The sequence below is a fragment of the Athene noctua genome, chromosome 3, assembly GCF_965140245.1.
Source record: "Athene noctua chromosome 3, bAthNoc1.hap1.1, whole genome shotgun sequence".
Taxonomy (NCBI): Eukaryota; Metazoa; Chordata; class Aves; order Strigiformes; family Strigidae; genus Athene; species Athene noctua.
The window spans coordinates 49,347,851-49,363,866 of record NC_134039.1 but is presented as its reverse complement, the minus strand read 5'-3'; the positions used below and the strand labels follow the sequence as shown (position 1 = coordinate 49,363,866).

Genomic DNA, 16,016 nt, shown 5'->3' with positions numbered 1-16,016 from the left:
TTTTAGCACAGTATAAGCTAGTATAATTACTTTAAAAAGAATAAATCCTATTTCCTATGCCCAAATTATCACAAAAGACGTATCACGATTTGTGGGCAATTACAGAACGTGGATCCTATCTTGGATGAAGCTGGATGAAAGTTATGCTCTGTACTGATGAATGGTACTTCAGCTGGCAACACACTGCAGGACTGGTACTATAATTATTTCCATCCTTGAAATGAGAGACATTTTAAAAGCACAAGCTTTCAGGGCAACTAGTTCTTGCATCTGTCATCACATGTTATTGCTGAGTAATATGCAAACAACTGTAGCTAATCACACATAAATGGCATCTGTTACACAATCATGCAATATTTTATCCTATGCCCACACTGTAAAGCATGCTAGATGAGTACCATTTTAAAAGGAATAAAAGGCCACTGAAAATACACACAGAAAAGTAAATCCTCATTTACTTTACTAAAACTTGGAAAATCCTAAATAAAACAATGTTATTTCCAATCTGTGTGTTTGCATTCTCTCATATTAATAACAAAAGAATGTTTTCCTTCCAGTTATTTAGTTCCTACAATGTTTTAGTTATAGACAGCAGTGAAATACTTCTTTGTTCCAACAACCTTCTCTTTGCGAATTAGTCAGACTGACACTGTCTTTTTACTTACAGAAGTTTCATGAAGCCTTGGTGTTGATTTCAGTGTATAATCTCTTTTAAGTTACATGTTAAAAGCCCATTTTTGTTAATTACCATATATTAAAAGCAACACAAAACAGTGCAACAAAAGTAATTTTACAGAATAATTTAAAGGATATGGCGAGTTTACAGAATCCTTTGTTTAAATTTACTAAAAGACAAGTTACACTGACAAAGACCACAGTACAAAAACCATTTAGTTTAATTACTTCTAGGATTCCTTTTAGCATTTTCAGCGTTCACAATATAAAAGATGAAGACCCTGCCCCCCTCAAGAAAACAGGTAGCCACAGAAGCTTAGTCTATTCAAAGGCACTCAGCATGCTTTTTGGTTTTGGTTTTTTTTTTTCAAGTTTGGCAGACACCCAATTGATACTGCTTTCATCATTTGCTGGCCTAACGGTCTCTTCAAAACTTCATGTAACAGTCAGTGTTACATGTATACTAACTAGTATACTAATTATACTCTGTGGCCAAGCACAAAAATATCATGTACTTATTTAGGATATTTATTTTGCAAGTAAAAAACTCATGATCTTACAAAATTGACTTTACCAGGCTAGGCCTTTGGCTAGTTTTGATTTTTTTTTCCCTTTAACACGCTGTGCCTTCAGCTTCTTTCTCTGCCTGGAATTCATCCATATTGGGTACTGTCCATGCTGGTCCAGAAGCGTTTTCTTGTTTCGTTTATTATCTATGTCCATTTTGCAGTCATCTGAAAAAGAAAGGTATTTACATATAGTGAGCAAAATACATGAATTAGCTTCATAGAAGCTATTTTATTACTAGATTCACAAAAATTATGCAAAAATATCCCTACACACAACAGTATTTCTATGTAGAGAGCTAAAGGCTTTATACACTGAAAGCTCTTTCCAAACCAATACAACTGCAACCCAGGAAGTTCAACAGCTGATGGTAAATATTCAGAATTTTCCCTAAAGGCCCATCTCTCAGCAAAGCACCTTATTCTTTAGACTGCCACCTGTTCCAATACTGTGTCTAAAAACATTGTGTGTGGTCTCCACCAAATGCTGCAACCATACAGGAAGCCATAGGCTTACTGAAACATATGCACAATTAAACACTTTTTATGATGTAACATTTAAGATCTGTTCTAAAAAACTACACTCATTTGAGTGGAAGATGAAGAAAGTAAGGAGAAGAACAAAGAGAAAAGCTGAAATACAATGACAGTACGAAGCATGAGCCAGTGATGCTACAATTGCCTCAAAAAGTGAGCACGAGGTCAAGTCTAATATATTTAAAGACAGAAATAGAAGACTAATCTCTACGATCAGGAAGACTACCTGTGACACAGTCACTCCCAAGAACAGCATTCCCACTAGCTAACACCACATGAATGTCATGTCTCGCTGAGACAACAAGGCTACAAGGGGAACACCTCAAGGAAAATAAAAAATCGGTACCTCAAGAAAACCAATTCTACGTAAGATTCTTCTCCGATTCCTGTCCTATCATATGACTGAGGTTAATCTGTTACATGAATTTTGACTGCAGAAAAAGCACATCCACAATAAATGTCAGCTGCCATATTAACTAAAGAAATACTCCTAGACAAAAAATATCAGCTGTTCACATAGCACAGCGTTTCCATCATACTTTGGAATGTCAAGGATGCTGTAGGAATCAGTAAAAGGAAGAAACCTACTGAACAGAAGCGGTCAAAGGACATAAAGAAAACCTTAAAGGGTTTAAAGAAAGCATTAAAGGAGTTAAAGACAAAGAGAAAAGGACCAAGAAAAAAAAGCTATACAAGTAGGTAGTTGAAGCAGACTCAATGGATATGATTACCTTGAAATACAATACACATGCCTACAAAGTTTCAAAAACAGCTACAAACCATTTTTGACCAAAGGTTAGCCAGACCTTCCTATTTCTTTTTTTTTTTTTTTCTCACAACAAAAACTGGGAAAAAAAATATTTCTCAATGTGCTGTGAAAAATACCTTAAAGTACCACAGGAAAATATCCCTAACACATCTATATACCTTCCTAGGCTGGAAAATCATTCACCTATCTATGGAAAGTGCTAGTCTAGATGAAAACTTCAGCTACTTCAGTCCCTTATAACATTTTGCAATGTGAACTCCCTTGTGTCCACAGTTAGTGCTGAAGAGTCCTCTCAAAGACAACACCATCATTTTCACAAAACTTGTAGCTGTTTCATGAAATAAATATATATACACACAAGTATTTCTGAGGATGCTGTCTCTCTACAAAGGCTGAGTGAAACTGGCCACTTGTAGAAAAGTTGCCAGCAGTTGGAAGGGGGTGTAGGAATGACAGCTAGCAAGGCATTTGCTTCAGAAACTAGGTTTAAGACAATGATGTTTCCTCCAGCTTCAGTATCAGTAGGCCAACAATGCCCTAAAACATTTTGGAAATTCAATCCTAACAATCCCATAAAGAACTTTTACACCTGGTTTATGGGACAAATCAGAACCATGGACAAGATTACAAATTATGCTCTAAGCTACCCTTAATTGGGAAAGTATTTTTATATAGCATTCTATTTCCATTTTCAATATAGTTTACAGGTTCTGCTATTCCTCCTCACAACACTTTCCTCTTTTTCCTAATTTCTGAAATACTGACAGAACTGGCTGTGTGACTGACAGTGATTACTAGCATTATTCTATATCCCCACTGCGGTGTCTCAAAAGACTTCTGCATGCCACATAAAAAGCTTAAATCAGCTGAAGTGGCATAAATTGGAGAAGAAAAAAGGATGATGATTTAGTTTGGACTGGAGTTTTGGAGAAAAGGTGTCTTTCTGACTCCTGTCCAATATGTAGCTATTTAAACCCTTTGTTTCCACTTCCTGGCTTATTTCCTATGCAGATTACATCCTATTCAAGCAACAGACAGGAAGACTGCGGCGTTATCTGTACTCACCTAATGCCCACCTACTCCCATGCCATGTGCAATGTGGCATTAATTAGCATACAAAACTAGGGTCCTTACTACCCCTAGCTTGAGACAGTAAAGAGGGGAAAAAACCAATCATTCTATTAATGACAAAAATCTCTGAAAAAATTACTTCAGATTTAGGACCAACTTTTACTATATATTTAGTGTCCCACTTACACTAGAAGGGAAAATATATCCTATCTCCAGTTTAACCGCAAATATCAAGCTGTGAATCCTCACTCATCTGTCTTCACAAAGAGATGTCAATCTATGAGACACTACATACTTTAAATCAGAAGCTAATAAGCTTGTTCCACAAGTGAACAGATGCAATACAGATCGTTAATGTTGCGAGATGACCAGATTCAGTGATTTAATAACATCTTTGGGCTTTAAAACATAAAGATTTGGTTTTCCAACTCACTATTCTTGACCTAGAATAATCCTAAATCTGATCACGACAGTGAAAGCCAGAGGAATACCCCAAGTCGTCCCTGCACGTGGGTGACTGCAACAGAAGAAACTGGAAGAGTGTAAAACACGCTATAAGCGTGACGAGGGACAGGAGAAGGTGGCCGGGCGATCAGAAGGCAGGTCTTGGGCAACCTAGGGCCCGCGAGAGCCGACGCGGCACCTCGGCCTCCCGCGGGGCCTGGTCTGGTTCGCCAGCCGGGCCCTCCCCGTAGCTCCAGCGCCGCCCAGCGAGAGCCCAACTCACCCCCCTGCTCGAGGACCTTCTTGGGGGGCAGCACGGTCGCCACCTCCTTGACCTCCTCCATGACGACATCCGCGTTGGTTCCCAGGATCTTTTTCAGCCTCTCCAGCTCCTTGGGCGCGTTCTTCTTCCTCTTCTCCGCCCGCATCTTCCTCCTCCATTTGCTCCTCAGGCTCTTCGCCATCTCCTGGGGGGAGGGAAGAGGGACACAGTGAGGGCGAAGCAAGCGCCGGGCAGAAGCGCGGTTAAGGCGCCATTAGCTCGGCCGGGCAGCGCGCAGGCCCGGGAGCGCCCCTCCCCCCGCTCACCCCAGCCCCGCGCGAGCGCCGCCGTGCCCCCGCGCGCCAGCCGGCTCTGGCTGCCCGCGCATGCGCGGGGCGGGCTGACCCGCCAGGCCCCGCCCCCCCGCGAGCCCCTCCCTCCCCGCCGGTTCCGCCGCCACCGGCGGGAGGAAGGCGAGCAACGATGGGCAGCCACCGCCGCGCGGAGAGGGCGTCGGGGATGGATGGATAAACACGTTCCGTACTAGGAAAAGAAGTTTTATTCCTAGCTACTGCCACACGTTTCTTAATGAAACCCTAAGACGGAAGAGCGAAATCATCACAGCTGCTCAAAACAATTCGCAGTAGGGTTTCGATAGCCCCAGACAAGTCCCAGCACGGAAAGCAGACACTGTCGCTGCTTGTGGGGGACGTTTCCCAAGTACCGCCCCGCCTCTTAGCTAACCTCGCGCTGACAGGACCGCTGAGCAGCAGCAATACTTCAACACTGAACATGAAGCAGGAAAGCCTTTCAAAATTGTTTTTACCCCGCCCACCCTTCCAGCATTTCAACAGCCTGGAAAGCAGCCACTGTCGCGGCGCCACTCCCCCGTCAGCCAGGGTTGGCAGTGCTCATTCTCAGCGCCCTCAAATTCTCGTCTCAGCTGCAAGAACAGACCAAAGGTTTTCCAATTTTTATTTACAATTAACCTTAATATACACAAGTTGATAAAATGCCAGAATCCATCTCCACTTGAAAGATAGGCAATAAATAATGCTTAGAAGAAGAACATTCCCTTTATTTGTTCTAACACCCTCCCAAGCTTACACAATAATCTGACCACCCTTAACAAGAACAGAGTACCTCTGTCAGAAACAGCATTCCATCCTACCACACAAAAACTAGAAAAAAATTTAGCTTAGTAAAACATCACATAATGATAAACTCAGGCTACTCTTATGCAGCACGCACACTCACAATCCCAAAGGAAACATTTCCAGCAGCTACAGAATAGCAGAGAGGGGCTTACTCTGGAGCAATCAGAAGTTGGCAAATGTTTTAGTCGTGAATCATGTCAAGTGCAAATTAAGTGATTAAAAAAAAGACTGAAATGGCAGCGTCATGTTTACTACATAAAATACATATTCTAGAGAAGAAGTTCAGCTACATAAAAGCGCCTTTTTTTTTCCTAAGGAGAGATCAGTATTCATGGAATGAAAAAGTCATAAAGATTCAGTCTCTAGAAGACAGAACCACACAGTATGCAGATCATCCAAATGCTTAACTTTATATTCGCTGTAGTCAAACCACACTGCTTTTGACTATTTTTTACTAAATGCCTCCAGTAAGCGCAGCAGGTGTAAGAACAGATTGATGATGTCCAAGTAGAGATTGATTGCAGCCAGTATGTACTCTTCAGGGGATAATTTGTGCATCAGCAAATGAGTGTCATAAATAATAAATCCACAGAACAGAAGAGCTCCTGCAGCAGCAAACACCAACTCTATTGTCTCATTGTAGAAAAACAGCTGGAGGCAAATGAAACAAACAAAAAAATGGTAAATTTAATTTTTTTTAATATTAAAATTCCTGTATAATGATATGCCACAGTTAAAACAAGGATACACACTGTCTTTTTACTATTAGATGCACATAAATACAGTATTACGATGACATCTCTAATGTTCATATATCATACAGTCCCCAGTCACACAACCTCTTTAACTGAGTAAAACTGCCTCCACTTAAGAGGGAGCAAGCTCTGGTCTCCAGAATATTAACCAGAGCAGAAAAATTACAAAAAACAAAATACAATTAAAATCCAAATCTCCCTCCCATTCTCTCAGTTAAGTAGTGGATCTTGACTGACAAATTTTGTCAATCAATACAAATACCACTTTTACATTAGCAAGAACAGCATCCAACAAAAATCTAAACTGGAAATGAAAGATTAAAAGCTAACCAGCATGATCTACAACATCTGGTTTGGAATTTTCTTTCAGTAAGCTATATTGGACAGTGCAAAACCACTTTGTTATCCTATAAGTTAGTAAAAGATTTATGTTAAAGAATATTTTTTAACCTTGAACACAAGGTATCTTACCCTCAAGAAACCTGAGAAGATTAAAATCCACAAACAAGCAAAGAGGCTGAAAAAAAAAACAAACACCAAAACCCAACCTGTGAGCAACAATGTATTTTCTTTTAAATTTTACTAAAAATCTATTCCCTTCTTATAAAACCTTTTCACAATATAATCAGTAAGTAAATATCCATAATTCTTACATGCCAACTGTTCATTTATCAGCAGTAAAACTTGGTTTTATATAACTGTCAAAAGTTATTTTTTAAATGGTAAAGTTAGGACATATTTGAAGCAGCTGCTTTCTGCCTCAGTGAAAAATCCAGGTAAATTAGTTTTCTAGTGTAATACTATGGTTTTAAGAACCATAATCACAGAAAAGAACTTCTTACCAAGAAAGCAGAACTGCATAAATAATTTAAGAGAAATAACAGCCTCATCATTCCCTTGAAGCAGGTTCTATTGACCTGTATTCTTTATTATATCTGCAAAGTTTGCTTCAAAAAAGAAAAAAATATCTTAACAACAAAAAAAATTATTTAAAAAAACTCATCAATAATATAACAGCATACCCTGCTCCAAATTTGCTGAAGTCTTTCTTTGACTGCAAGGTATATGCAGTCAGTCCAAGAAATACAGCACTAGTAAGAATAAAGGCTTGCAGGACGATGGACACATCATAGAAACTCACTGTAAACAGAAAAAGTAAACTGTCATTTTAAAGTACACTACACTACGTATTTGTTAAGTTATCTTTTGAGGAAGTAGAAGTTTAAAATTTCACAGACAGGGGAAAAAAAATCTTAAGTCTGAACAAAAAAAGTAAATCATGTCTGAACTTGTCTTTGTACTTCAAAATCATGATCACAGGACTTACTGATCCTTGCACTAGCTAAGTTTGACAGTTATAGCTGTAGCTTCTTAAATGGAAGTAACAAATCTTCCCTACTCACAATAATAAACAAAAAGGAAGAAAATAAGAAGTATTTTAAGCACAGATATGTGAGATCTTAAGGAAAAAGCTACTTGAATTTTTCATTATACTGAAACAAGGGAAAAAAAAAAGTCAGTCCTCTGTAAAGCCTCAAAGTTTTGATTAGGGGATAGGAGGGGAAAGATAAGAGAAGAAAGTGGAACCTTTTTCATCTCTTCTTTCTCCTTAATCTTTCCTTTCCCCAAACAAGGGGCTTTTTTTTTTTTCAGATCATAAGCCACAAAGAAGAGGTTTCATCTTATACTGGAAGCTATAGTGTGAGGTGATACCATGACTGGTCCGCGCACTGTCCCATGTCAACACTGACAACGAAGTACAGAACTGTCCAAACTCAAATTCTCTTGGAGGAAACTGAGGGGGAAGATAAGGATATTTCACTTGCAGATCAGCTCTGCTGAGAGCTACCTCATAGGAAACTAACATTGCTAGCTGCACCGAAAGAATAGATGGCACAACTCACTTCAGGTTTGTACAGTTGCAGTTCTGGATCAGAATCCATTTTTCTCCCCTGATTCCCTGGTTTTTGCTAAACTTATATCACTGTCATTAAAATTTTCAAATGAGATATATTATCATTTTAGTCACATTTAGGAATCTAAGATGGCAATTAATACAACATGTTAGATTCCTTTCCCAGTTTCTTTATGGAATCAGACAATAGGATGGCTACCATTTACCTGTAATAGCAACTGTCAGTGCTTCCAGTAAGGTCTACAAAAAATAAAAACAAAAATTATAAAGATAAAAAACCCACCCACAAAACACATACACGGAGACTTCACATGCAATGAGCCCCACTCTGCTACATAATCCCAGCATGTGTTACATTAGCTCTCTTGTTAAATCTTTGTATATGAAAACATGTTTATTTTTCAACACGAAAATGGCAATCATACTGTTTTACTGTGCTGGAAGTTGTGTTACATAAAAAGAATACAATATAAACTGAAAATTAATGAGAGACAGCCGCTATAGAATCATTTAGGTTTTCTACTCAAAGCACACAGCATTCTTATCACACTCCTTACAAACTACTGAAGGGACTATAAAATTAATACACTCTTAATACCTTGTTAGACAGCTAAGCGTCTGCATCAACTTTCCTTTCCCACTTGTCCTTGTTTTAAAACACCTAACTTAAAAATCAAACATTTTATTAATGTATGGGCTGAAGGCTAGTATGGGCTCTGAGTTTTTCCAAAGCATAATTTCAAATTAAGTTTCATTACAACAAAATATGAGAAAAGTCTATGTCATGAACGAAGAGGTCTGAAATACAAAACATTTAACCCAGACTCTGTTTAAATCAATTTATCACACACATTGAATTCATCTATTCCTACACAATGTAATACTTAAACTGTCATACCACAAACTCCCACATCACATTTAGCCAAACTATTACATCACTCCTTGTTACAGCTGCACTTGTTGAAAGTTTTTAAACATTTTACCCTCCTGCAAGAATTCAGAAGTCAGGATGCATGTAACTGGGTTACCATTCAAACAGTCTATGTACTTACACAGCAAAGCTGTCTTCCTGTTGTATCACAAATACAATTTAGGCAACTCCTAAAGCATCAAATTCTAATTGTCCTACTGTAACTTCTTTCCAGAATACTGATTTGCTACATAATCCAAAATATCTAAGAGTAACAGCCCATATCTACAAATTTGCAGCAACAGTCAGGAAACTGAAATTTGAGGACAGCTCTGATTGACCTGCCAGTGTTTGAAACATGCTCAGAATTTAGCGTCACAATTAAAGAAATATACACACATGGCTGGTTGCTTTCGGATGTGTGCTGGAGGTCATCCATTAAACAAATAAGGTAACAGAAATGCCTCCTCCTTTCCTACTGAGCAGTTTCATAGCAAAATCACTGACATCAACAGAACAATGAGAGCAAATAGATACATTTATATACATACATAGGATTAAAAAAAAAAAAGTTTGCTCAATCTGATTCCAAGTTCTAACACTCTTCCTAAAAAGATGCTGGAAGAAGCCTGACATAGAGGCTATCTAGGAACAACCTGCAGACAGAATATCCAAAAAGTAACTCAGGCCTTCATAAGCATATAAAGTATCTTTCAAGGAATACAAGAAAAACAAATTACCCACCACTAGTTTGCTTCAAGGAATTCATCAAAATAAAAGAAATTCTAGGGACTATTAAAACTGAATTTTTATATAAATACTTACAAAGCCAAAAAGCAGGTATAAATTAACAGGATGCTGGTGTCTATAGAGGGTCAGTGCCACAATTATAGCCAAAGATCCAAACCCAGATATCAAAAGCAAGGCAGGCCTGTAAAGTTCCATACAAAAATGTAATCAAAATGAAAATAAAATACCTGGAAGACTAAAAATCAGTTTATATAAACCCAACTTTTTAAGTGATCACCTAAATAAAGATACTGGTCTGTATATCCAAGTAAATGTTAGGCAAGTTTTACAATAAAACTGCTCTAAACCATACCACCACAGATAATCAGTTAAAAATAGCACAGTCACAGGTAAAGATGATTTCTTCATATTGAAGCTAAAGATTGCCCAGGAATCAATCACCTGGAGATGAACCTGTATGAAGAGGAAAATCCACCTGTACTAAACTAACAGTATTAAAGTACATGTAATATTTTGCCTATTAAGAACTCCATGTTCAGGGACCTGTTTTTTATAAGCACCTGAATGCCACAAACACAGGCACTAACTGCACCAAATGATTCAGCTTTTTGGAACGGGTACCTATAAACAACACCATTCCAAATAGATTTTAAAAGTAGATACTTGACCAAAACAAGAAACATCAATAGTTGATAAGTTCTGCAGCTATTGTATAGCTTTCCATAGCGTAAATATTAAAACAAGCACTATTCATAAAGTATTGATTAAGATAAACTCTAATGATAATAGTAAAAAATAAATTTTAATAATAAACCAAGGAGAAAAATGTCAGTTATTTCCTAATCAGGTTAGAAGATTTCTTACAGAATTACAGAATCAAAACACAGGGTATAAAAATGATTAGGAATACTGAAGTGCTCCTAATCCAGAGCAGCAAACTACATAAACTATACTTAACACACAATAAACAGCTCAATCTCATTTTACTATTTACCTTTCATGAACAAATGCCTGCACTCCAGTAGAGTACAGAAAAATTGCAGATGTGACTGTGGTCAAAAGAACTTGAATGGAAAGAATGCTGTAGACTTTCCGTAGAAAAGCTAGAATAAGGAAAATAAAAATGAAATCACTTTTGAGTTACACAGTTCAACAGTAAATCAGATACAAGTTTTCTATTTTATAAGGAACCATCTGAAGCTATTCAGTAAAAAAGCACACAGCAAAGTGGTAGGAAGCCCTTTTTCCTTAAGAAATTAATACAGTATTTCAGCAAAATTACATTTATTCCTGGACTTCATTATTTAAACAACAACAATGACAAAAGAAATACAAAAAACATTTGTAATTAATTTATTTCAGACTATTTTATAAACTACATACACCTAATCTCACCAAGAAATTACAAACCGTATAGCTTCTCCATCATGTTACTGATATCTAATGGACCTAAATGAAGAAAGATTAATTTGGAAGTTCTGTGGAAGACAAACAGCTATAAAAGTTTAAAAAGAAAAAACTTTTACAGTAACACCTCTTTGATTGACCTTCTGTCATGTTAAATATTGTTTATCATCATTTGTGACTTGCATTGTACTGAATGAGTACCTACAGACTGCTAGGAAAAAAAAATAAATCCAGAATTAAGCTAACAGGCTTCATAATTCTAGAATTACAAAGAGTGGAGAGTGGTTCAGGACATACAAATGTATCATATAGATATTCTCTGTTCTGAATGGAAGGAGACCAAGTGCATTAGGCAAAATGCTTTGAAAGGAAGAATAAGCTTACAGGAAGAATCAACTCAATCTTTAACAGCACAGCCTAAACAAGTTTAAGAGCACATACTATGAGAAGCTGAACCACCTGCTTGCAGCAGGTGAAGTTAAATATACTTGTAAACCACGAGGGACTGAGGCCTACTTTGTTGTAATAAACTTAACAAACCTCTAAGTCGTCTGCTAGCTATCACTGCCTTCTCCCCACATTATTAAATGCATCAGCAATCTTGCTAATGGTATACTTCTCTCATATTTCCTATGGCATCCTTTATTTTCCAAACAAGATAAAACTGTATTTTGATAGGAAGAGATCTCCTGTTTATCAGAAATATCTAATAAAAAATTCATAGCACACAGCTGTTTTTATTCCAAGATGAATCCAACACTATTTCAGCGAGGATTACTGATTAGACACCTTCTACAAAAATATTCAATGCATTTGAGACCTGCACATTAATAGCAAAACACTATTTCACAGCGGCTAATACAACCTTATAGCATGCAAACGCTTTAGCGGGAGAGAAAATATTTTAACACCTCGCAGAAGAAATACAAATCCTTGTCTCCTGGTTAAACTACCATAATAATAGGCACCAATTATAGAATTTATGAATCTCAGGTATCATGTTTGTTCTCCAAAACGCATCACTCCGGGGAAAATCAAGTCTGAATCTGTAAGGGTTTAATTCCTCTGATAGAAAGACCTACCGCTATACACTAAAATCTTTTGCTAGTCACTGATCTTTCCCTTACCCTTGACGCTTAGCCTGGACTAAATAATGCCCTGGCTCCCCACTTTACCCAGAGATGAAATACTGCGCAGAACCTGAATTCAGCTAAACGCCCCAGGCGCTGGGGTTAACAGAGAGAAGCTTGTTGGGAGCAGTGGGGTACGACACCCCTTTCGACCGTCCAGCAAGGGGAGGCAGCTGGGGCCGCTCCGCAAGGGCTGGGGGGGGGCTGAGGCGGGGGGGACTCGGGGGAGGGAGTGTGTGGCGGTTTTACTCATCCCCAGGCCCTACCCATGCGGATGTGGACGCTGGCCGAGGCCACGTTGCTGCCATAGTTGAAGTCATCTTCGATGGAGCTCCGCGGATAGAGCTGCTCCGCCGCCGCCATCGCCGCCTCCTCCTCCCCCCAACAACGGTGACAACCGCCCCGCTTCCGGGAGAGACAGTCGCACTCCGCACCGCCGAGCAGGGCCCTCTGTCGAGCGGCCGAGCTCGTCGATCGCAGCTACCCGCCTTCCCAGGGGTGCTGCGGTGGGCGGGGGGGGCTCTCAGCAGCAGCAGGCTGGCACAGGCCGGGCCGTGCGCTGCCGGGACCGCCAGGCCCCGCCCCGCTGTCCTCATCCCCTCCCCGCTGTCCTCCCCCCGCTGTCCCTGCAGGGCGGGCAGAGGCCGCCGCGGGAGCGAGGCAAGGCTGAGGCAGAGCGGCGGCGGTCGCCGCGGGTGGCGGTGCCAACGGCTGCGGCCTAACGGGTACCGGGAGTGGCCGGTGGGTTGGGACTCGGCGCGGTGTGCCTGAGCGGGGAGTGACCTTGCGAGAGAAGAGACACCCGTGTCCTTCAGCTTGTACATGAGGGATTTGCAGGGGTGCGGTAGGACTGGGTTTCCTGTGAAGAGCTCTTCAGTGTGCTGACATTTACCCGCCCAGGCGCGCCCTGCCTGTGATGCACAATGGCTTGAGGAAGCATTGTGTCTGTGTTTTATCTTAAACACCATTTCCTGTGTCTATTTTAGGTCTGAAACGTCTGGAAAGGGAGTTCCAGTGACTGAAAAATTAGCCCTTTTACTGGTTTTCACCTTTGATTCACCTATAGCTGTTACGCGGAAAGAGTTCTCCAGCAGGTTGGGGCTGTCTGCACCTACAAACATGTAGCTGTGTTCAGCAACAACTGACAAAAGAGGCTTTGGCTGTTAATACTGGCTGTCAGTGTATATCCCACTAGAGAAGTTTCGCTTCTATAAATCTTTAATTCAAATTAGAATTTTCTTAAGTCTTTCTCCTAGTTTTGTGTCCTAACCTTCAAGGTAAACAGTTTAGTTCAATATAAGGCAAAGATGTTACACATTTCTCAGGTGTCATGTAGCACTTTGTACAGCCAGACTTTGTACTTGTGGAATTGCCCCCCCCCAAGTTACCTAAGATGCTAGCTTACATTTAGGAATCCACAAAAGCTAAGATTTTGGGATGTGGGATGGGGTGCTCAATATATTACTCTTTAACTTGTGAAAATTATCTAAGGCATGCCAAGAAAGTGAAGTGATAGACACTTGTGTGTGTATATATATATATATGTAAGAGATTAGATTAAAAATGCTTTTAAAACTTGGAAAACAGTGGCCTCTACCGTATTCACATTCTCAAGGGAGAAGTAAATAAATTTAATGATTCTGTGATGAAATAATTTTGAGCAAAGTTCTACTGAGTTGACTTAAGATTACTTTTCAGTTGCAGATAAAAAATTATGAATATGACTGAATTCTGGGAAGTATTTATCGTTTTCCTAATGTCATTTTGCATTTTTAGTTGCTGCAGAGCAGGATCTTTCATCTTTAAGCCCATATTTGGAGATTTATGCATTGTTTGCATTGCTGAATAGTAACTATTTTGAAATAATTACACTGTCTGCTTTCTTGCGTGTGTCTCTGCAGAATAACAACCCTGATGTTCTCCCAGAAGCAGCATTTAGAGTTCTGGACAAGCATCTGTTGTTGCCTTCTCCGAATACCTACAGTGCAATTTTCTTTAAAATGCCTCTTAGAGACAGCCTCACTTCTGTGTAATAAACAGAAAATTTCAGAGCATTGCCACAGAATTGACTCCTGCAAACAGTTTGAGCCTAGAGATGATTGAAGAAGAGATATAATAGTAGTCTTCAAATACTTTATAAAAGGCTATTGCAGTTCTCCAGCTGTGGAGAAGGTATCACATAAGAGGTAGTATGGCTTAAACTGCAGTAAGGAAGATTCAGGGTGAAAAGCTGAGAACTTTTTAAGAGTAATTGGGGTAAAGCTGTGGAGTAGTTAGCCTGGGGTTTAGGCACAGGCTGTGAGATAGGAGACAGCAGGAAACGGGCATGTGCACCTTTGCACTTCTGCATACCCATGGCCTGTGTGGAAGATGTTGGTCTGACGTAAGCCACCAAGAAGCAGTAATGGGCTTATTCAGCAAGGTAGGAGACAAAGCAGCAAATGATTCAGTGATGCTACTCAGGAGAACAGTCTGCCAGGGTTGCGGCAGATGGGAATGGAAAAATTATTTACATCTGCAGTACTGATACAGTCTGCGATTTTCATGCCAAAAGAGAGCATCATTCTTATCTTAAGATCTTTTTCTATGGCAGGCATACACAGAATGTACTGCACAGTGAGCAGTGCTTTGAAGTGACTGTACTGAACCAAGGTTTAATAACACAGAGCCTGGCTGAGTGCTTTCAATGTCTTTGCAATTTTCCATTCCTCGCTTGGGCAAGTACACCTTATAAAATGCTAAATATGTCTTATAAAAAGCAAAGTATGTTTTACATTGCCCCTCTTTTCTGTATTTGATGTTTCTATAAACATACCTCCATCACACTATTTTTATTTGAAACTGCTGCAGTCCCACAGTGACTTGCTTAGGACTGGCTAGACGCTTCCACTCTGCGTGTGTGCATGTGTGCAGCGGTGAAAGAGCTTTCTGTTCTCCAGGTTCTGGTTTGGACTCTGGTATGGGGAAAGGAAACTCGTTCTCACTAGAGCCCTGGTTAAGGACCACGAACTCCTCTGTGCCTTTTGTCTGTGATATACATAATCGGTGGCTTTGCTGGAAAAAGTCCATCTGGTGCTCAGAGGTACTTGGGAAAGGTACTTGGAGTGTTGCCAGGATTCTGCTTCTTTCCAGAGGTTTGTTTTTAAATCATTGTGCCAGAGCCTCTTTATTTGCTGCAGCTTTGAGCAGTGTTCCCAGAGTGACCCCTCTCAGCATCGCTTTGATATACGTCTGTGTATTTTCACATCATCATGGCTGTTGTTGAGGGAGGAGTAAGTGGGCTCCTCTTCCCAGATTGCAAAGTCTGTGACCTCTGCATGGCTCTGTACAAATGCAGGAGACACAACTGCTGTAATACTGCTGGAGCACGGGGTGTGGGGTTCCAGGAGTATGTAGTCACACATGGGGCCCCATGGCTGCCTGCCAGCCTTTCAACGAGGAGGTAACATCCAGGCAATTTGTGTTCCGAGCAACACAGCACACACGGTTTGGATGTGAAGCAATGTGGGAAAATGGAGAGAAGTTTGATTATATAGGTGCATCCGCATGGCCGTTAACCATTAATTCATCCCCAGGTGAACTTTGTTCTCTTAATTTCAAAATCTGGCTAGTTAAGTTAGAGGGATCATTTTATTGTGTGACCCTGATGAATCTTAATTTGAAGAAAC

The 16,016-nt window shown here is 39.9% G+C and overlaps 2 protein-coding genes across 2 annotated transcripts; both read right to left on the bottom strand.

The window, feature by feature from the left end:
• Nucleotides 1-437: 437 nt before the first annotated feature.
• LLPH (LLP homolog, long-term synaptic facilitation factor) lies at nt 438-4,735 on the bottom strand. Its single transcript, XM_074902930.1, has 3 exons — nt 4,651-4,735; nt 4,346-4,529; nt 438-1,409 (listed from the first exon to the last, which is right to left on the bottom strand). Exons 2-3 carry the CDS (start codon nt 4,524-4,526, stop codon nt 1,246-1,248), a joined length of 345 nt encoding a protein of 114 aa, XP_074759031.1. The 5' UTR covers nt 4,527-4,529; nt 4,651-4,735; the 3' UTR covers nt 438-1,245.
• Nucleotides 4,736-5,285: 550 nt separating this feature from the next.
• Nucleotides 5,286-12,799, bottom strand: TMBIM4 (transmembrane BAX inhibitor motif containing 4). Its single transcript, XM_074901529.1, has 7 exons — nt 12,615-12,799; nt 10,806-10,914; nt 9,887-9,992; nt 8,358-8,391; nt 7,259-7,376; nt 6,708-6,753; nt 5,286-6,132 (listed from the first exon to the last, which is right to left on the bottom strand). Exons 1-7 carry the CDS (start codon nt 12,709-12,711, stop codon nt 5,926-5,928), a joined length of 717 nt encoding a protein of 238 aa, XP_074757630.1. The 5' UTR covers nt 12,712-12,799; the 3' UTR covers nt 5,286-5,925.
• Between the last annotated feature and the right edge of the window lie 3,217 nt (nt 12,800-16,016).

What these genes read in the sequence shown, in the direction of transcription:
- LLPH (XM_074902930.1), bottom strand. Translation starts at nt 4,526, where the DNA reads ATGGCGAAGAGCCTGAGGAGCAAATGGAGGAGGAAGATGCGGGCGGAG. An exon ending in GAAGGTCCTCGAGCAGGGGG is followed by an intron (nt 1,410 to 4,345) that starts GTGAGTTGGGCT and finishes TTTCTTTTTCAG; the next exon opens with ATGACTGCAAAATGGACATA.
- TMBIM4 (XM_074901529.1), bottom strand. Translation starts at nt 12,711, where the DNA reads ATGGCGGCGGCGGAGCAGCTCTATCCGCGGAGCTCCATCGAAGATGAC. An exon ending in CAGGCATTTGTTCATGAAAG is followed by an intron (nt 9,993 to 10,805) that starts GTAAATAGTAAA and finishes GGAACTTTACAG; the next exon opens with GCCTGCCTTGCTTTTGATAT. An exon ending in TTCAGCAAATTTGGAGCAGG is followed by an intron (nt 6,754 to 7,258) that starts GTATGCTGTTAT and finishes TTTTTTTTTCAG; the next exon opens with CCTCTTTGCTTGTTTGTGGA.